General features: G+C 38.5%; 4 protein-coding genes across 5 annotated transcripts; 1 reads left to right on the top strand and 3 right to left on the bottom strand.

Annotated features, from left to right (window-relative positions):
- Window positions 1-75: 75 nt before the first annotated feature.
- On the bottom strand, window positions 76-8,565 carry LOC121246322 (probable adenylate kinase 6, chloroplastic). 2 transcript variants are annotated; one of them, XM_041144436.1, is made up of 5 exons: window positions 8,555-8,565; window positions 3,286-3,645; window positions 2,503-2,643; window positions 1,624-1,896; window positions 76-491 (listed from the first exon to the last, which is right to left on the bottom strand). In XM_041144436.1, exons 2-5 carry the CDS (start codon window positions 3,604-3,606, stop codon window positions 351-353), a joined length of 876 nt encoding a protein of 291 aa, XP_041000370.1. In that variant the 5' UTR covers window positions 3,607-3,645; window positions 8,555-8,565; the 3' UTR covers window positions 76-350. The 2 variants fall into 2 exon arrangements, with proteins under 2 accessions (XP_041000370.1, XP_041000369.1); XM_041144435.1 differs by lacking the exon at window positions 8,555-8,565 and having other exon boundaries at window positions 3,286-3,707.
- On the bottom strand, window positions 4,231-8,600 carry LOC121246323 (protein TONNEAU 1a-like). Its single transcript, XM_041144437.1, has 8 exons — window positions 8,378-8,600; window positions 7,615-7,747; window positions 6,204-6,292; window positions 5,963-6,085; window positions 5,525-5,658; window positions 5,384-5,409; window positions 5,146-5,302; window positions 4,231-4,660 (listed from the first exon to the last, which is right to left on the bottom strand). The coding sequence occupies exons 1-8, from the start codon at window positions 8,462-8,464 to the stop codon at window positions 4,609-4,611; spliced, it is 801 nt and encodes a 266-aa protein (XP_041000371.1). The 5' UTR covers window positions 8,465-8,600; the 3' UTR covers window positions 4,231-4,608.
- Window positions 8,601-11,253: 2,653 nt separating this feature from the next.
- Window positions 11,254-12,101, bottom strand: LOC121246320 (50S ribosomal protein L10, chloroplastic). The gene has a single exon (XM_041144434.1). The coding sequence runs from the start codon at window positions 12,025-12,027 to the stop codon at window positions 11,335-11,337; it is 693 nt and encodes a 230-aa protein (XP_041000368.1). The 5' UTR covers window positions 12,028-12,101; the 3' UTR covers window positions 11,254-11,334.
- Window positions 12,102-12,247: 146 nt separating this feature from the next.
- LOC121246319 (zinc finger CCCH domain-containing protein 21-like) lies at window positions 12,248-20,486 on the top strand. Its single transcript, XM_041144433.1, has 8 exons — window positions 12,248-12,628; window positions 13,099-13,183; window positions 13,299-13,439; window positions 13,569-13,657; window positions 14,399-14,587; window positions 14,808-14,938; window positions 15,018-15,117; window positions 20,142-20,486. Exons 1-8 carry the CDS (start codon window positions 12,458-12,460, stop codon window positions 20,301-20,303), a joined length of 1,068 nt encoding a protein of 355 aa, XP_041000367.1. The 5' UTR covers window positions 12,248-12,457; the 3' UTR covers window positions 20,304-20,486.
- Window positions 20,487-21,485: the final 999 nt, after the last annotated feature.

Genomic DNA, 21,485 nt, shown 5'->3' with positions numbered 1-21,485 from the left:
AAATTGAATTTCAGAAATATACATTTAGCAAATCAGAAAAAAAAAACACATATCACCATTACATGATTACACATATTACCTAAAATTATAATAAATTATAATCAATGCAAGCTAAACATATGCGTCGACCAAATAACATTGTCGACAATAACATAATTCCTTTTAGCCCTCTAAACATCTTATCAATTGCATACATCTCCAAAACCCCAATAGAAAAATTCCTAAATGTATAGGCATGTTTCCAGTTCTTATTGGACATCGTTATTTTGAAATTGATATCCATGCACATATCTTCAACATGCAAAGAATGATCTAACTTACGTTCTAGATATTGAAGAGTATTAAAAAGTTCATGCTGCTGCAGATTTTTTGTCATAATGTTCAAGATTCAGAGCTTGAAGCAGTTTTGGCCAGGATTCTGGGATTCCTCCTGGTAGATCAAACTCCAACAACTTCCCACGGCTGCGGTAGAACTCTTCCACAGGTTGAGTCTGCAAAAGTGAGTTAATGTTTAACAAAAATTGAATACTATCCTTGCTATCGTTTTTTTTACAAGTACTCTTGTTGTTATTGTTTATTAAGTTAAAACTTAAAACTGAACATTGTCAGGTCAACATATTTTATTAATTGGAGAAACATCTTTTTCTATTGAGCATGAGGTCCTGCAACCCACCCCAAACAGCTAGGGCTGTTAATGTGTCAAATCTAGCAGGCTACTGCAGCCAACATGATGGGGGCATACTCCTCTAAAGCAGCTTTTGGATTAAGCATGTCTTTGAAATTTACCACTTGGGTCCACTTGGGGCGAACTAAGGCCTCAGTAACTCTCAAATAAGACATTAATTATAAAACCACACACTAGGTGTCAATATAACAGAAAAAAACCCTTGGAAATTATAAAACCATGAAATCTAATATCCCAATGATGATAATAATGACAATCAACCACAAAAAAAAAAAATCTATATTGATAAGGAATCACAGTATTATCTAAAAAAATCTATATCTATAAGGAACAGTATTATTTTTATTAGTTCAATATTTCACATTCGCATAAAGACACTCCACAAATTATGTTGACAGACAAGAGTGAGAAATATGGTAAAGGGCAGAGTCAAAACAATTCCCAAGGACCTATGAATAATTCTACATATAACCGTGAAGTGCGTAAACGCCACGTAATCGATTTGAAAAAGAGTGGGGTCTACTATTAAAAAATTAATTTTTTTCATTTGGGTCCCATGTTTTATTTGCTTTTTTCAAAACGATTACGTGGCAGCTGGCACAATTCACGATTGCAAATATCTTTTCTCCAAAAAAAATCAAAAGTATGAAGGCACAACATCTGTGTTTATTTGGCATATATGAATAGAACTTATGCTATTGCGATCTCATCTTATGAACGATTTCGTAATAAATATAGGTGCACACTTTTTCATTATCATAACAGGTGCCAAACACAAACTTTTCCAGTGGAGCCAAAGTGTACAGCACATTAATCCTTAATAGTTAACTGGCTTTGGTCTTACACAAATTTTGAAATATAAAATATTGTAAATTATTTTATCGAAGTGTCTATTAAAAATTTTGAACAGAAAACACAAATAGGCTATGGAGCAATACCATTTCCTTGTATACCCGAAGCCGTTCCTTAACAACTTCTTCCGTATCATCAGATCGAGTAATAAGTTTTGTTGCACAGTGTGGAGGGGGAAGAAGTGGAGCCATGTATATTCCAGGGCTTCCGTTCTCACCCTTTATATCGATACAGGCAATATTGTAGTTTCCTCCGCACTCGCTACATATCCTTCTTCCAAGGCACTTTGCAAGCAATGCATCTTCCCGAAGCTTCAGGTTGATCACCAAATCAATATTCATTACCCCCTCTAGAATTTCCTGGAAAGCAGCCAAAACATAATGCAAAATAAAGAAATGAAAATCAGAGCACCAAACACAAAGAACACCAGGAATGATATACATAGGCAGGGGAAGAGAATAGGACACAGAATTCCAATTGCATTTTTAAAATTTTCTTACCTTGCTCTAACATTTTCACCTTAGGAAAATAAATGATAGCCGTGAAAAGGTACATATTTGCAACTATTGAACTATTACATTAAAGTAACTAAACAAGAAGCTAGAAGTCCCAGTGTACCAGCAAAAAGTCGCTCACAGATCAGATATATGACATTTGCCATTAAAACGATCAGCATTAGACATTTGACATTTGCCATATCAGATATATCACAAATCCCGGGCAATACCTCACAACCATTAGACATTTGCTATTAAAAACGATCAGCACAGAGCTACTTTGGTTGTCTCAGTTGGAAAAGCCTCTTAAACATGATAATAGGTACCAAAATCGATAAGAAGAAAAGAATATAAACACACACACATATTGTTCATAGATTTGTAATTTTACTAGCCTCTTCATATTTTTCTAGTTCAGATACAAACATTACTTTCATCAACAGAGCCATTCATCAGAAGAAAGCTCACCGCCTGTCTTATGGTTCGAGGGAAACCATCAAGGATGAAGCCAATTTCACCCTTAGCTTCACCAGCTTCAAGACGCTTGGACAACAAATTTATTATAATTTCATCTGAAACAAGTTTTCCTTGGTTAACAATCTCCGCAAGCTGAAAAATAAATAAAATGAATATGATCAGAATATACACATAAAAACCAAGCAAAAAAAGATCAAACATCAAATTTAATGTTTCAGTTCTTTCAGATGCCTATGGTGGATTGACCAAAAGTTCTTGCTCACCCACAATCAAGGAGAAATTTTGAATTTTATCTAAAATCCGCTAAAATTTGCAATAACTAAAGGTAAATTGCTCAAATCTGTACTCTTTTTACACTGTTTCTATGTATCTATGCTCAGAAGGCACATCTCCAACTGCTAAATTCAAACCGTAGCCAGGGGATAAACCAGGCCAGCCCAACCCCTTGCACATATTGCCAGGTTCAGATAAACAGGTTGGCCGGTTTTCTGTTCACAAGGCCAAAGCAGTTGGATCATGAATACATTTCAGTGACCGCAAAATAAACTCTCTTTAGTAAGTTCTCAGCAAAGTAGAATCACCCGTATGGAATTATCTATCGTATAGTTAACTACTTACAGAATTGGAAGTGCAGCACTAATAGTTGGGTTACGAGCATATTCTAACCATAATAACTTCCAAAGAAATTTCCTTTAGTTGCTATTTGAGGCTGAATACCATACGCTCATTTAGCTGACTTGAGCTGTATTTAACTGAAATTTAAATTAAGGGGACCTGGGAAGCGAGGGGACCGGAGGAGGAGAGCTCTTCGCGGACGAGATCGCCGGTGGCGATGTGAGGGACACTGAGGAGGTTAGATAGTCGAGACGCGTAGGTGCCTTTTCCGACACCAGGGCAGCCGAGGAAAACCCACTGAACGGTTCTATCCTGGGGGTCGTGGCGCAGAGGGAGGGGCTTCTGGGCCAGCAGAGACGGTGGTTTGAGGTCATTTTCGAAATTCGGTGTAGAGCACGAAGAGAACGCCCGGATTGTAGAGGCCATGGAGGAGATCGTCGTTGAGCCTCTCGCCCTTAGCAACGGGCCCAAAACCGCCATGGGAAAAGTCAAATTTTCTGTTCTACAGAGAGAGAGAGATTGGCCTCGAAATTTGGCCTGGAGAAGTGGAAAGTATAGTCCGGATACGTGTGGGGTTCGAGCGGGTCTTTTTCCACTTTCATTTCACGTGCTTCCACAATATAAAGAAAAAAAGAAAAAGATATTTTCAGGAGACTGCAGTGTATCATATGACACTTCACAACAATACTGGCATTATCACGTGTTTGAATTGAACGGCAAGGCTTGTATATATGTATAATATATAGGTTCTTTCTTTTGAAATAAGATTTTATTAAATGAATTCCAATTCCAGGGATATAAGGAATACGAATCTTTCATCAACGGACGGAATTTTTTTAACCTTTTGAATTATTATGTCCAATTTCTTTTGGAACTGAACTTATCAGGCGAAAATAACCCCTCGTTCAACGGATAAACTTTGCATCTCAAGCAATAACTAGACTTTAAAATCCAAAAATAATTCCGTCGCAATTACTCTGGCATTGTTGCGTTGTTTTCACAAAAGGGTCTCACTGTCAGTGCTTCCAAAGAAAAGGAGAGATATGAAATATTCAAAGAGGAGCCACAGTTACAAACATTCGTCCAGAAAAATGCAGGCGAATATAATCCAAACCAATCTATTTCTTCGTTACCACTGTTCTAATACAGTTTTTCTCGGCGAAAACACGCACAAGCCCGAACTTGAGATGCATGTTCTAACCAAAAGGAAGGCTTTCTGCCTTCAGGCCAGTTTTCCCAGATAGTCACTAGCTGTTCCCTTTTTGATAGTTAAATTCCCACAACATCACTAACATGAATTTTACATACCAACAGAAAATAAAAAGATAAAATACAATAAAACTCAATCAAAGCACTGAATCACATCCCGAGACACTTCAGTTTACATGATATCACAACCCTCATTTGATGGTCTTCATTGAAGGTTGAAAAAATAAAAATCCATTAACGTTCACCTGCAGTCATACAAAGGATGTCATTCGGCTACATATGGTCAGCCCGGCCATCATCCTCACTGATTCCATCCCCAGCATGCCTGCAACCGAATTCATCAAATAAGCTACGAAAAGATACATACTGCTTTTCTTCAACCTCATCATTAGGTTTTTGGACTGCAGTAGAAGATGAACATAATAGTGGGGCTCAACTTGGCCAGATGCACAATTTGCATTTCCATATGTTTCTGTAGTGTCATTTGTTCGTTCATTTTTTGGTTTTGGCCAAGTACGGCTTGTTAAAAATTGAATGCCAACCATATATATATATAAAAGTTTAAAGATTCCATCCTTGTTAGTTCAATTCTAAACTTGAGTCTTAGAGATGAATACCTTGCTATCAGCAATTATATGATGATGTTTTTTAATGGTAAGTTAAGCATACATGCAGTGGGTCTGGGACTCTCATAACATCACTGCAACCATGTTGGATGTTTCTAGAACCCCTATCCTTGAGTTATTTTTCACTAATAACAAATGGAAAATAGAGGAAAATTTTGCGTTTGATTGGGCTATTAAAACAAACCGCCAAGATGTAGTCAGATTTCGAGCTTTTCTATCCAGCTGAAGGTTCTCCAAGGCAGCTGATGCTCGAATTACATCCTCTGGGAGCTCGTCACTGTCATATCTCCAATTATAGTCATCCTTCCTGTATCCAGACATCGAGGACCCCCCTCTACGATCTGAGGGCTAGACAGTATCAGATAAAGAAACTCATGAAAAGCAGATAGTTGAAGGACATAGTAAATAGCTTTGTTACTCACCAGATGCCTGGGAAGCAGGAACATGCCTTCATTAACATGCCAACAAGCTTACATGTCAATTGGAATAAAGAAAAAGAAAGGGAATAGAGAGAAATTAAATAAGTTAGAATAAAAAATGAAACAGTAAGGCAGGTGCAGAACCTTCCCAGTGGGGGTAGGCCCCCAGCAACAGATGATGAGGAAGGCCTCCGAGTGCTCCTGGACTCTAAATTGGATAAGGATTCAGCTTCGGGAGCAGTTAATCTTCTTCCTGTACCCCTTGCTTGGGATAGATTCTACAAAAACAAGATCCAAAAGAAGAATAATTGGTTAATTAAAAAATTTAATAGCAGTATGAGAAGCAGTTTCTCTTAAAAAGAAAGTTTTAAAATGCATGCATCTAGGTTGTTTCAGATTTCCCTCATAGATATCTATTCTTAGTCCTTCAAATTATCATTGTAAGAAATTAATCATTCATACATACATACATACATACATCCTCAACGTAGACACTTCAACTTTACCACTATAATGTCAAACAGAATTCCCATGAATGTTTTGAATTAAACTATTGATGTCTGAATGAGATATGTATCAAACCTCAAACTTCAAGAATCCTTCAAGCACATCTAAAAGCAAAGGACCACTATCACCATTTCTGTTGAGATCATATCCATTCTTGCTACTAAATTCTTTCAATTCCGTTTTCCAGGAATCCTTTTGCTGCACAATAACCCCCTTATAGGTTAGAAGATAAGATAATTGAACTAACTAGTTCAAAAATAATTGCATCAAAATCAGCAATACTTGAAAGCAGAAGAAGAAAAAATTACTTGATTACCAAATTACACTCAGGCAAATATACTTTTAGTGTATGATTTAGTTGGGCCCAGTCCAAGTACTCGCATATAAGAGCAGAAAGTAGCCTTCCTGCATTTAAAAGTGTGCAACGAAGAGGAGAAAATTAGAAAGACAGCCATATATGACTTCACAGAAAAACAGCCGATGCATCATGTTCTGCAGCAAAACTTCATCATCTTGGTGTATTCCTGGACTAGGAAACCAGGCCAAACTATACAGGTTCATGTGCTCATATTGTAAGACGCCATTTAATATGCAGGATTCAAACTAGGATAAGGAGGAAATTTAGATTGTGTCTGTGACAATTAAATGAGTAAATAACTTAGTTGTGGCAGAAAGAATAATCCCATGATTATGGGATCCTTGAATCCCCGGCTGGGGTGGGGATTAGGATAGACTAGAAATATTGGTCTTATGGATTTAAAGGTCCAAGATAGTCCCAAGCACTGTCTCTTTGTCTCTCTTTCTCAAACCAGTTTGCAGGTGAAACCCTGGCTGGTTAAAATTTGAATGTTTCCTTATTTCTATGATCTAGAGATATAACAGAGAATGAAACTTTTAAACCTTAATTGGCTAACACGTTCATGACTCAAACAAGCTATAACAAATAAATTTTTTTTTTTGATAGGTAATAATATTATATATATATATATATATATATCAATACGAGTAACCAAGTACACTAGACGTATACAAGAAAACACCTAACCCATACAAGAGAGTCCCTAATGATCCAAAAGCCCATGGAAACCTACCCAAAATACACCAAGCCCGAATTGGAAAACTATCGTTACACCTCCCCAACCCCATACCCTAGATTCCGTAAAACTAATCCTCAACCCGAACATCCCACTACAAGAACGTCTTCACAAAGCCCTCCCTTTAGCCTTCCCTCGACTTGAGCCCTCTTAGCATCGTAGTTGATTGCCCATGAAAGATTCTTTAACTCCCTGCTTTTCTTAAACTTAGATTTGGTTTCAAGCGCGTGGCTCACCTCGATTGCAGTGAGTAGTGCTTTAAATTGGTTTTCATATTCTCCATGTTCTCCATATGAAAGTCCCAAGGTTTGTAGAAACCCATTATCTTTATTCAGAATCCAATCCGATGTTGAACACGCTATATCGTTAATAGGAGAAAGAGAAATCAGGGGAACAACATTATCCCCAGCCACAGTACCCGACTACACTCCCGACTCTAAACCTTCCCCCACACGAGGAACCAACGACAATTCTAAACCTTCCCCCACACGAGGCACCAATGACAAATCGATCATTTCCTTCCCGCCAAATGGTTGCTCGACAGCTATATAGTTGTTGTCCCCTCCATCTTATACCGCTATAACGAATAAAATGAAACGCATAGAAGGACAGACAATGGATGTGTAGAGGCACCTGAGGGAGAAGCATGAAGTTGTTTTGCACGATCGTTGCAGCTACCTAGTAATGCAGGAGGCAAACCTTCTTCCTTTTCAATTACACGATCCTCCTCTTCAATTGCCTCAAAAACACTTGCTCTGAGTTCAGCCTAGCAAAAACCAGCAAGATTAATCAATTAGCATGCAACTCAACTAAACTTAAAGCACGACTTATTGGAGTCAGCTAAACACACATCATTTATCACTAAATTTAACAATTCAAGGCCAAAATCTTCAACTCCCAGTTCAATTCGCACGTATATATAACTAGAAATATGAAGATAACAATACACATAATAGATAGCTAATTAATGGGAAAAAGGACAGGCTGACATATGGCCTTAACATAGGAGAGCATGCATCCGCAGGAAGATCATCTTCCACATCTAATTCCTCACAGACCCTCTTCACTTAACCTAATTCCAAACGAGCTTGTGTTCTCTAAAATCCGTCTCCAAAATCACGCCACGAGAAAGTCCGTTAGTTTACAAAAAATTAGGCACATTTCGTTGAACCAAGATAACAGATGATCTTGCGAGAAGCTAAAGCCAACCGACATCAACTCAGTGTTAGCATGGTCACGCAATTAGCAAGGAAAGAGTGGAAATTAGCAACTGGAATAATGAATATGAGCACTGGACCATATAAGACGAGAAAGAGCACAAGAAAACTACAGAAAACAAATGAAATTGAAAGCGAAAAATGAAGGAAGGCCGGAAGGGTAATGTGGGGAATTTTACCCGGATCTTGGCGAGGACGCCCTTCTTCTCAAGGGTCCGAGTGACGAGGGTCTTGAGGTCCATCATCTCCCTCGTGTAGTCGTCCATTTGAGTTTGAACGGGGTTTTTCGTGTTCTGCTCACTCGCTGTCGCAGGTTTCCGACGCTTTGCTTCGAAGGAGGGAGAGGGAGGGAGAGAGAGAGAGAGAGAGAGAGTAAACGAGCAGGGAAGGTGGGTATGATGATGGGTTTACTTTGGTACATGTGGGCTCTACCAGAGGTGGGTACAGAGGTCGTTTCTGCTCAGAGTAATGAGCCCATAATATAAAGGGCCCCACCTTGGTAAGCCCCAGCCCAAGGACTAATTCAAGAGAGCCCACAACTAATAGTTCGTGCTATTCGGCCCAATATACCTCTCGATTGATGCGGCTCGTGCCCCGGCTCCGTCATAAGATTCCTTTGTTAGAAACTTCTTAAATTCCATGCTTCACGACATCAATGTATTAACTAATATGTTTGAGTTTTTCATCTCAAGCGAAATTCATATAATCCATGTAATATTGTAATCATCATATTTTTAAAAATAATTAGGTTAAGAAATAAAATAATTAAAATACAACTCATATTTTATATCAAATGAATAAAATTCAATTTGAAATGGATATTACATCATTCCTTCTGGTCCTTTTTTTTTTTTTTTCCGCTCAAAGGTTATTCCATTTGCTTATTTGATAAAGTAAGCAAGTAATTCAGCTGAAGAAAAAGAGAAATGGCTCGAGATTCTTTGTTTTTTACTTATATTTCATATTTTCTTAGCATTCTGAGAGTAAGGAATGATATGCATCAACTACTATTCACTCACACATTCCACACCTATAGTTTTTTCATAAGGTGTGTCAATATTTTTTATAAGGTGTAGGGATATTTTTTATAAGGTGTGAGATATGAGGTGGTGAATAGTGATTGATGAAAAAAATGAGAATACCTAGCTATGGTATAGCCTAAAAGCTTCACAGGTCAGATATAAATAATAGTCTTTTCTTTGCAAAAGTCACAGTTGTCAAAGATGCATGACAGCTATAAATTTTCACAATTTCTAAGACATCAGAGGATAGTTGCGTGTTGAACAATGCCATAGGGACAAGATATTGGCAAATTCATACTTCTACCTGGTGGAGCTTGATATCTAGTGTCATGCTGTGTAAAGCATTTTCAGTCCAATATCCCATTTCCATTCATTCAGGTCATTATATGTGAGGATGTTTATGAGCTGTAGCACTCAATTCCTGGAAAAAGGTTTTGATGATGTTATCTGCTCCAGTATTTCAGTTATAGAAGGAGATTTTGCAGAAGTTTTAAATGCTTCCATTGTGGTTCAGCATGAGAATGTTCAGTGAATTTTGCCTAAATGGTTATATGAAAACGACCAGCAAATTTGATGAATTAATTGCATTGTGATGACAATTATAATAGGCGTGCATTTTGAAAGCAGCCAACAGTTCTGATGTCTGCTACTGGTAGATTCATGAGCTCGGATAGACTTTAGCTTGTCTAGGATGTCTACTGGTAAAAATGCACCCTGTCTGTCTTGCATTTTGTTGTTCTCTTATATTTATTTCCAATTTCTGAAATTTCCTCAGATCAAATAAGAGCTAACTAACTTCCTGAAACAGTTCCTATAGAGGTGGTAATAAATCCAAACCAGTGATTTGCCCAGGGTATCCATCTTTTCACTAATGTATGTTGGGATGATATGAAGTTCCAAAACAGGTAAATAGAGAAACGTTACAGAATGATATAGGAATCCATATCAAGCATTAGTTTAAACAAAGCATCTCCTAGCTAGTGTATGAGTATTATATTGCCATTTTCTTCAGAACAACCTTAGCCGCTTCTTCTTCTTCTTCTTCACAAAACAGAGCCACCCTCCGGCGAGTTAACATTCATCAATTAAGCTACTGAGGGCATCAAGATCAACTTTTTTTTTTTTTTTATTAGCACCGGTGTTTGGCACAGCGTTCTGACTAATCCTGGAGGTACACAGGCCCTAGAGATTGTTTGTACCCAAGGAATTTTGAAACTTAGACCTTGGTAGAGCATAGCCCAAGCCCAAGGCCTTTACCACTTGAGCCAACCCCTAGGATTAAGATCAACTACTTTATTGATTCACTATTATTAGACGTCACAAAATGGTGGTGTCACCAGAGAAAAAAGGAGCCTCGCATGTCTGCATTTAGTAACAGTTTCAATTTTAAATCCAAAATAAAAACTGGCCTTTTCATTTTCATTTCAACGCTCACATTACCAGGTGGGAGCAATGCCAACACCTCCGTCCAACCAATCCAAATGAACAAATTAGTAGAACTCGAGTACACCCAAGAAATAGTCTATGACAAGGGCAATCCCACTAACTCGATACCTGAACTAAGAACTCCAAACCTCTCTCTCTCTCACGCACACCCACACACACGTCCCCGCGCGCGCGCACAGAGCAGAACTCGTGAGAGTATGCTCCTTCATGCCCCCTTAAGAACCAGCAGTCTTCCCATCCACCCGTCTTTCTCCCTTCAAGATAAACCTTATAGTCTTCTCCTAGTAGTCGACCATTCTCACGGATGGAAAGCAGCTAAACACCTGAACATCACTCTGCATGATTTTGTCTAGACCACAACGACCTAATGTCAGCAATTTTCAATCACCTTATTTTTTCTTTTGATCAGTAAAAAAGAACACAATCACCTTATTGTAATACTATCACTAATAAAACTAAGCTCCACTCCAACACAACTCTACAATTTCCATTTCCTTCAGTTCGCTTTTCGTTTAACGGAATCCTCAAATTCCCCTGTAACTAATGCCACAAACAACTACGATAACAAGATTGCCACAAGAAGTAAATGAACAAAAAAGGGGTTGGTTCCAATTACACTTACAATTACAAGAATAGTTCAATCTCAAATGATAGCTTATCCTCGGCCCCTATTTCTCACCACCTTCCTCGTCCAACTTCTTGACATAGGCTTTCAAAACCATCACCAACTCCCTTGCCGGCGCCTGTATCGTGCCGACCACGCTCGATGCGGGACCCTTCAAAGACCCAAGAAGCTGGGCATAAATCTCAGCTCTCGTGGGCATATTCTCGAGCGCCTTAAAGTCACCGGGCCCATAAAACTTGCCCTCGAAAACGGCGCCGGTGAAGTCGTTGTCCTCGAGCTTCTTCTCCTTCTGGAAGCTCCTGTACGGCTTGATGGCGGCGGGGATCTCCTCGCTGTGGACGAAGAGCCAGGCGTTCATGCCCTTCATGCAAGGCTTGAGGGCCTCCCAGGGGGTGCCCTCAATGGCCTTGTAAACAAGGGTGTTTTTGGCAACGACCAGTTTAGTGGACTCCGGTAAGGATCTCCGGAGCTCCTGGAACTGTTTTACAGTGAGGCCCTTGTACTTTATAGCGGCGACGAGGTGACAATTGTCGAGCTGGGTTTTGACGGTCTCGACGGTTTCTTCTTTCTTGGTGCGGGAAATGGCAGAGCGGATCGAGAGATTGGGTTTGGGCTTGGGGGAGACGAATGGCGGGTTTGATAGGAAACGGTGGGTCTGGGTTTGGGTTCTGGTAAGGTTGAGAGAATGGGAAGAAGGGGTTTTGGAGGAGGGGAAGCTGAGGAGTGCGACTTCCATTGGTAGATGCTGGTGGTGAGGTCGAGGGGAAGAAAGAGAGTGGAAGGAGGCGTTTATTGGCTTATCTTATCCGTTTTTGAGGATAGGAGTTTCTGTCACGCAATGAACGACATCGTCGAATCAACGACTGCGCTCGCTCTCTCTCTCTCTCTCTAGAATAAAACGCGGCTTTAACGGCATGGCTATTTATGTCGTTTCCTGAGAAATCATAGTCTTTTTATACGCAAACAAAATAAGATCCTCCCAAGTCCTAACCCTCGTTCTCAGCCGACTGCAGAATACTCCGAGAAAATCCGGTTAAAACCATAATCACTCTCTTGTTCAAACAAATCTACCTCCAAATATTTTCTTTCCCTTTTGTTTTGTTTTCGATTTTCTTATTTTCTAAAGAAAGGAATTCCCGGTTTTCTTTTTATATAAAAGTTTAAGCATGCCGCCGAAGCAGCAACCGAAGACCGACTTGGCGAAGAAGCAGAAGGTCGTGGAGGACAAGACCTTCGGGCTTAAGAATAAGAACAAGAGCAAGAATGTCCAGAAGTATGTCCAAAACCTCCAGCAATCGGTCCAGCCCAAACCCGACCAGACTAAAGCCGCCGCGAAGGTGCTCGTTTCTTTCATCTTCCCCTTCCCCCCCCCCCCCCCCATTTTTCTACTGTAATTATAAGTTATTTTCTGTTGGTTGCTGCTGCTTGTTTAGAGAGCATTGGAATTTGTTCGTATAGAGAAACCGATCACTAGTGCAAGCTGTGCAGATTGCGTTAGACATAGTGAAACCAGGGGAGAGTTTATTAAGTAAGAATCTTTTGGCTTTCTGTATGTTTGGCCTAGAAATGCCATCGAGGAACCTTCTTTTTTTCTCTATAAATGACCACTTTTAATCGTTGTAGTTTCCACACAACTAGATATTGTGATCTATATATTATCAGTATAAAAAAACATTACAATATCTTTTAATAAAAAAAGATATTGCGATACTGCTTAGGAAATGCATGTTTCCCCCAAAAATCATTTTTCCCGGTAAGATAATCTGGCAAAACGAGTGGAGGCTGAGTGAATTGCTTTGCTAAGCAGAAAAAGAAGGAGGAAGAGAAAGCAAAAGAGAAAGAGCTGAATGATCTGTTCAAGATTGCGGTCAGCCAGCCAAAAGTTCCAGTCGGTATGTGCCTTCTTACGATTTTTCAATATTAATTATTTTCATTTTCTATTGTTGTTAGTTGTTATGTTTTCGCAAGGAATGGTATGTTTGTGATATAAATGGGTAATTTGAATAGGTGTTGATCCAAAGTCTATATTATGCGAATTTTTCAAGGTGGGACAGTGTACCAAGGGTTTCAAATGCAAGTTCTCACATGATCTCAATGTCCAGAGGAAGGGTGAAAAGATTGATATTTACAGTGATAAGCGTGATCAAGGTGATTGAATAGACCTTCGGTTGTTGTGTTACAAAGTCACATCTTATTGTCTTGCTGACTCCCCCCCTCCTCTCTCCCAAAAAAAAAAATATATATTTTGACTGTTTTTGCTTATTTGTTGATTTAAAGAAACAATGGAGGATTGGGATCAAGAGATGCTGGAGAAGGTGGTGGAGTCAAAGAAGACCGAGTATAACCAGAATAAACCAACTGATATTGTAGGTTCATTTAACTCTTTGATTCTTTATTCCAATACAATGTTAGCAGCAGATACTGCTCATACCAACGTGTATAAGTGTATGCATGAATGTAGGGGAGTGTAGACTAATCTAGTTGTTATATTTCTAGATGTATCTGTGACAAGGTCCCTAGTTTTGGGTGGGATATTAACTCTTTATGTTACGCTAGTTAGCCAACTGCAGGTAGGATTATTAAGTGGGAATTTTCCAAACTCTGTTAGTTGTTTGATAATTTTGGAGTAATGTGATTCCTCGAAGTCTGTGTAATAAATGGCAAGGATTCAAATGTGAAAAATAGAGAGATAACTAACTTTCTTGTATTTCTGTGACTTTCTCCTACACTACAATGTAAAGGCAATACATTGGCTCTTGTAGAGGAGCTTGACCTCTATGTGCTCCTCAAGAGTTGAAAAGATGAAGCTTTGGGGTGAGAAATCGCCCCCTGTATGTAGATTTGATGGCTGCAGTTTAGGTAATGCAACTCAGCTGGAGATTCTACTCATCATTCTTGGTCAACCCTGTGCTGTCTGAATTCTACATATACTGTGTTAATTTTTTATATAAGTTTGCATTTTAATAGAAGTATGAAGAAAAATTGTTTGATCTAAATGTGTTCCTCATCATGGGGATTTACTTGTTTCTTTCAAAGTTTTTATGCACTGGATCTTTCTGTGCAAAACATGAACCATCTTGTTTGATTTTTAATAAATTCACTTACAGGTTTGTAAGTACTTTTTGGAAGCAGTGGAAAAGAAACAGTACGGTTGGTTTTGGGCTTGCCCAAATGGTGGCAAAGATTGTCACTACAGACATGCTCTACCTCCCGGATATGTTTTAAAATCTCAAATGAAGGCACTTCTAGAGGAAGAGACTGAAAAAATTACAATTGAAGAAGAGATTGAAAATCAGGTGATAATTGTATTTCTATTCATTGACTTTGTTTTTATTTTTATTTTTTCCATTCTTCTTATTGCAGTGGGAATATTTTTGTTCTTCTTTGCCTTCATATATTTCAATCCAGATTATTTATTAATGATAAAAAATATTTCAATCCAGATTATTTCATTGCTTCCTTTGCCCTATTTTATGCTCCCAGTTCTCATAATTGTTTGTCTGCTCTTTTTCTCAGCGTGCTAAAGTAGCAACCACTACTCCAATGACTACTGAGCTGTTCTTTCAATGGAAGAAGAAAAAGATAGAAGAAAGAGATGCTGGCTTGGCTGAACAGCAAGCAGATAGGGCTAAGAATGACCGCATGAGGTATATTGTTTTCTTATGCTGCATGAAGTTAAATGATATTTGATATCATGCTATTAAATTAAATTTCTGCATGTTTTAGTGGTCGGGAGTTGTTCCTTTCGGATGCTAGCTTGTTTGTGGATGATGCTGAGGCATATGAAAAGTACCAAAGAGAAGAACCAGAGGCTGTTGAACAGAAGGTAATCCTGCTTCCATTTAATTTTATAAGACAAATAGTGATCTGAAACATATGGCACCAGAAAGTCAGGGTCAATGAACTCTTCACCGTCTCCCCATTTCTCTCCCACTCTCAGTCCCAACATCTTCATGGTGCATGGTAAAAACATTCAACAGCTTATTTCAAATCCTTGATTCCATATCGGATGTTCTTTTGGTAGTGGCATACATTTTGGAAATATTTGAGAATTTTGGGAATTTGTTTGAGATTAGGTTTTGGGAAAGGAGAGAAAATTTTGAATAAAAATATTTTTTTAAAATACGTATTGTATTGGAGTTTGTGAAAGTGGACAGATAAAGTTGAAAAGATGTTTGAATATAATTTTTTAAAAGTTGTATTGATTTTTGTGTTTGAGTAATGATTAGATGAAAAGTTGAAATTTTGAAATAGAAAAGTTTTTTGTGCTTAATTAATGTTTGGGAATGAAGTCATGAGAAAAGTGGAGAAATGTTAAAAAATTCTGAAAAATACATGGTTGTAAAACAAGGCCACATCATATCAACAGTGCCAGAGATGGAGTTGGTTGGTATTATGACGTTATCATTGCAGGAAGATTGAAAAAGAAAGTGTCGTGGGGCTACCTCTGAGGCTTACAGAGGTTAGTGATGATATAGTAGTGGTTCCTAATACCAATGAGGAAACCAACATGGGGACTGTGGTCGAATGGGAAGGATGTAACCTGTTTGGGGGGGAGGGAGATGCTAGTGAAAGGGGTCCATTCCCACTGAAATGTATGTTACCAAAGGAGTTCGGGATTTTTGACTGGGTGCTCAAAAAGGTAAAGGACATCCAACATGTTGTGGGAATGAAATGTGTGGGTTACGAAGAATAGTTTATGGCCCTTCACACAACCATTGAGGTGGGTCTTTCTTAGTCCAAGAAGCTGGATCCAAGAAACGGAGGGAGCTTAAGAGACTTAATTGGTCATTGAATGAGGGTAGCTCAAGCCGTGTTAGGTCCAAAGGGAAGGGTATTGTTGTTTCTTTATGAAGTCGAAAATTGTATCTTGCAATGTGCACGGGTTGAATGAGGGTAATAAGCACCTTTGCAGAAAAAAACTTGCTTCGGGAATGGAATGTGGATATATCAGATTGCATTTTTTACTTGAATTTGGTGGATCTCCCATTAATAGGTGGTCCCTTTACTTGGTCTAATAGTCAGAAGTGGTCTCGGCTGGATAGATTCCTTATATCGCTAGATTGGAAAAGTCATTATCCAGAGGTTTGTTAGATTGCCGCGTCTCTGCTCGGATTACTTTCCCATGTGGCTTAAAAGCGAAGGTTTCGTGGACAAGGTAAGGCATTGGTGGTCATTGTATCAGTTTCAGGGTACCCCCCTCCCATATTCTTGCAGGCAAACAAAAAGTTTTAAAGAATGATTTAAAGTTTTGGAATTCTCAAACATTTGGTGATATTTGGGAGCAAAAGAAAATCATGATGGAGGAATTACAAAATTTTGAGGGAATTACAGGATTTTGAGAGAATTACTTAAGATAGAGTCCTCACTTCAGAGGAAGTCTCACGTAAGGCAGAGCTGGCCTCAAAGTTGGAAAAAGTATTATCTTCAGAGGAGATCTCTTGGCGACAAAAGTCAAGAGCACTGTGGCTGAAAGAATGGGACATAAGCACAAATTCTTCCATAGAATGGCCAATTTTCATAGGAGAAATAATACCATTGAGATGCTGAAAATCATCGGTAGAGAGTGCATGGAGGCTCCTGTGATCCAGGAACATGTGGTGAGTTTCTATGAACATTTATTTACAGAAGGTGAGGGTGGGAGGCCAAAATTAGATGGACTTGGTTTTGATTCTATTGAGCCACAATTAGCGTCTTGGTTGGATAGATCTTTTGAGGAAGAGAAGGTATATGATGTGGTTAGAAAAATGGTGAAAGATAAAGTATCAGGTCCAGACGGCTTTTCGATGGGCTTTTTTCAAATATGTTGGGAGGTAATGAAAGAGGACATATGAATGTGTTCTAGGAGTTATTCTTGGCTGAGAAGTTCAAGAAAAGCCTGAAGTTACCTTTATTGCTTTGATCCTGAATAAGACCTGAGCATCGGAAGTGAAGGACTTTAGGCCCATTAGCCTCATAAACGGGGTATACAAAATCATTTCCAAGGTGCTTGCTAACAGGTTAGGGCGATTATCGGTAAGATTATTTCAAAGCCACAAAATGTTTTGTAAGAGGTCACCAAATTCTAGATTCTGTCCTAATAGCCAATGAATGTCTAGATAGTAGATTATAGTCTGGTATTGCAGGGATAATCTGTAAACTAGATATGGAAAAAGCATATGATCATGTAAATTGGGATTTCCTAGTTTATCTACTGAAGAGATGTAGCTTTGGGGAGAAATGATGCATGTGGATCAGATGGTGTATCTCTACGGCAAGATTCTCAGTTCTTATCAATGGCAACCCCGAGGGCTTCTTCAACAACTTTCGAGGCCTAATACAGGGAGATCCCATGTCCCCTCTTCTTTTTGTTGTCAATTGTCATCATGGAGGCCCTGAGTAGGATGTTATCGGCTGTGGTTAGCAACGGTTTTATGGCTGGATTTTCCGTGGGTGAGCCAAGTAGGGGCCTTATTTCGGTTTCCCACGTATTATTTGCAGATGACACACTAATCTTTTGCGAGGCAAAGTAAGGCCAACTTGGGACACTGAAGGCGCTTCTTCTATGCTTCGAAGCAGCGTCAGGTTACCGTTGGGGGCTGCATCACGGACCTTATCTATTTAGGATACAATTATTGAGAAAATAGAACGAAGATTGGCAGGATGGAAGAGATTGTATTTGTCAAAAGGAGGTCGGGTGACTCTTATCAAGAGTACTCTCTCTAACTTACCAACTTATTTTTTGTCTGTATTTCCAATTCCAGCTTGCGTGGCAGCATAGATTGAAAAACTTTATCGTGAGTTCTTATGGAGTGAGATGGGGGGTGAATTGAAGTTTCACCTAGTCAGATGAGATAAGGTGTGTAGCCCAATACAGTCAGCTGGGTTGGGGATAATAAACTTGGGAAATGGTTTTGGAGATACAATATGGAATCGGAAGCCCTTTGGAAATTAGTGGTTGATTGCAAACATGGCAACTTATGGGGGGGTTGGTGTACTAGAGAAGGGAATGGGTCCTATGGTGTGGGGTTTGGAAGCAAATAAGACAAGGGTGGGGGGTGTTTACGTGCCACACTAAGTTTATGGTGGGGGAGGGTACTCGTATAAAATTTTGGAAGGACATTTGGTGTGGGGAGGAGGCTCTAAAGGACTATTTCTCATCCGTTTTCAGAGTGGCATGTGAACAAGAAGCTTCGGTGGCAGACTTCATGGTTCATTCAAGGGACCAAGTCTAATGGAATGTCACCTTTAGTAGAGCAGCCTAAGATTGAGAGAGAGACAATTTTGAGGCTTTTTTTAGCCTAGTGTACTCTATGAAACTGAATGGATTGCGAGATGATAAACTGTGGTGGACGCTTGCAGGTAAGGGTACTTTCTCTATTCGTTCTTTCTATAAGTCCCTTACACTCCTACCAAGTACTCACTTCCCATGGAGAAGACTGTGGAGGAACAAGGCGCCCCCCAAAGCACTCTTCTTCTCTTGGACAGAGGTCCTGGGTAAGATTTTCATTATCGATAATCTACGAAAGCGTCGGGTAATTATCTTAGACTAGTGTTGTATGTGCAAGAACGATGGCGAGACAGTGGATCATCTCTTGCTACATTGTGAGATAGCTAGAGCCATGTGGAGCGAAATGTTCAGTCGAATAGGTTTAAACTGGGTGATGCCTGCTACAGTAGTTGAGCTATTGGACAATTGGGTGACGTGGGGTGGTGCTCCACAAATCAAAGCTGTGTGGAAGATGGTCCCTACTTACATTATATGGTGCGTATGGAGAGAGCATAACGAGCGGATATTCGAAGACAATGAGTGAACACTAGAGGAGCTTCAAGCCTTATTTTTCCACACCTTATTTCTTTGGGCTATAGCCTTAGACTTTAATGGCCTAAATGTATATGATTTTCTTGTTTCTTCTTTAGCAACCTAAATAGGTCTTATCTCTTGTATACCTTCTTGTGTACTTAGGCTATGCCTATCCTTATTAATACTACCGTTTACTTATTAAAAAAAAAAAAGGTTTTGAATGCAGAATATACCATCTTGAATATGAACATTTGTTGCCAGAGTTACAGCACAGGGAAAAGCAAATTGATTTTATTATTATGATGTCATAGAATGAGATCATTTAAGTTATTTCATTAGGTGGATCAAAATCTGTCATTTTAGAATTTGCCACATCCACGATAATTTTGCACTTGGATTCTTTGTAAAATGAGAGGAACAATTTAACTTTCATGGCACATCCACCATTGATAAAATGCTTTTTCCTAATATTTTGTCTTAACTGCCAGCATTTTTTTTTTTTTTTGGGAGGGGGGAGGAACAGGTACTCGTAGATGTGGATTTGTGAGTTATCAGATTCAAATAGCGACAGTCACAGTACTTACCAAAAATTAATGTCAGACTTTTATACTTCCTGTGTACACGGGCTATACCTATTTCTTTCGTATCAATAAATTTACTCTTACTTATAAAAAAAAAAAAAATGTCAGACACACCATGGAATATTGCTTCATTCTGTGCACAACAAAGACTGAAACGTGGATGAAAAAAAGCTGCATTAGCTACTTGTTTGATTTGTTTTATTTATTAGCTCATGTTTGCTAAACTGAAGTTAGAACTTTTCATATCATGATTACTAGTACCCTTCTCTGCAATGTTTTCTTGAGCTTTTGTAACTTCTCAAGAAAGTCACTTTTTGAAATTTGTTGTTTCTTGATTATATGAACTTTTCAATAAGTTAATTTGTGAGATATTGACCTGGACATTTGCATTTGTTTCGGTATGGAAAAGCACTAATTATGGAAAAATGTGCGTGTTCAAGTGTGTTGTACATAGAGCATTGTCATTAGTTAAATGTTCGATTTCAGGTTAAAGATTACTCAGCAGCAGGGGAACCAAGCATCTCAACCAATACTGTTGCTGATCCTGAAGAGGACAGTACTCTTGATGATGATGATGATGAGCTGGACATGGATGAGTTGAATGAACTTGAAGCAAGTTTGTCAAGAACATCTATTCAAATTCGTTAGTCAGGTATTGACACATAATCTAGAGAGAGAAAGTGTGCGCGCCTGCGCGTGTTGGGGACCTGCCATAGCTTTTAATGAGAGATTTTGTACTTGGTGTGTCTGATTTAACCGTGATCTGGGGAAATAAGCTATATTTATAAGCAGCAGGGATAATGCATGTTATGCAACTTTTATTGCTTGGTATGTCAGTGGTATTGAATGGAATTCAAATTTTGGGGTAGCTTATGCCTCTTAATCAAAACTGGGGTTCACAAATCTATCTATTCGAAATTATTTGTACAAGTTTCAAATAGAAAAGCTACACAAGTTTTTGTAAAAGAGTGAATTTCACCTAAAAAAAAGTGTAAAAAATATTATTCTTTATTAAAGAGATTCATATTTTTTACAAAAAAAAACTTGTAAATATTTATCTATTTAAAAAACACACTGCACCAGTACTTATGAAACTGTTAAAAAGGTTGGTTTTGCATTCCTGCAGTCCTGCCAAGTCTTTTCAAACAGATGTGATGCTGATTATAAGAAAAATAATAATACTAGTTAACATGTAGTTACACTCTGAAAATTGGTGTATCTAATATTTTTCAAGTGCTCTTATGAGCTTTACTTCAATTATACCGAAATATCTCTTCTTCTTGTTTTGGTTGTTGTTCTCTCGTCAATAAAACTTGTTAAAAATATGTTATTTACTTATAACCACCAACCTACCACTTCTGTACATCAAACCTTCACTTTTGCTCCAATAATGGTTGCTTACGGCTAGCTTAACTAATATTTGATTATGAACATTTTGTTTTGTTTCGTCCAAGTCAATAATAGATTGTGACTGATCTATCTTCTTTTGCCTTCATGTTTTCGTCGTTTAATATCTCAAAACCGTGATCAAGACGATGAAAATAACTAATCTTCAAAGTTGTTACTCGCTGTGAACTTGTCAGTGGTTCTCACATTTGTGTGCTAAACAATATGTACTCATGTTCACAAAATCACAGCTTGATTGGTTCCAGAATATTGAAACCTTATATATATATATATATATATGCATGGTCAATTAATAGCCAAGGAATTAAGAGGATCCACTGGCTAGCTGTCGTGTATGTGGGACCTTCCTTTTGCTGGGATATTTTGATCACGATGGCCTGTGTCCCATATAATATATATATATAAATATATATATATATATAT

This window comes from Juglans microcarpa x Juglans regia, chromosome 1S (assembly GCF_004785595.1).
Source record: "Juglans microcarpa x Juglans regia isolate MS1-56 chromosome 1S, Jm3101_v1.0, whole genome shotgun sequence".
Taxonomy (NCBI): domain Eukaryota; kingdom Viridiplantae; phylum Streptophyta; class Magnoliopsida; order Fagales; family Juglandaceae; genus Juglans; species Juglans microcarpa x Juglans regia.
This window is presented reverse-complemented; position numbering and strand designations above follow the sequence as displayed.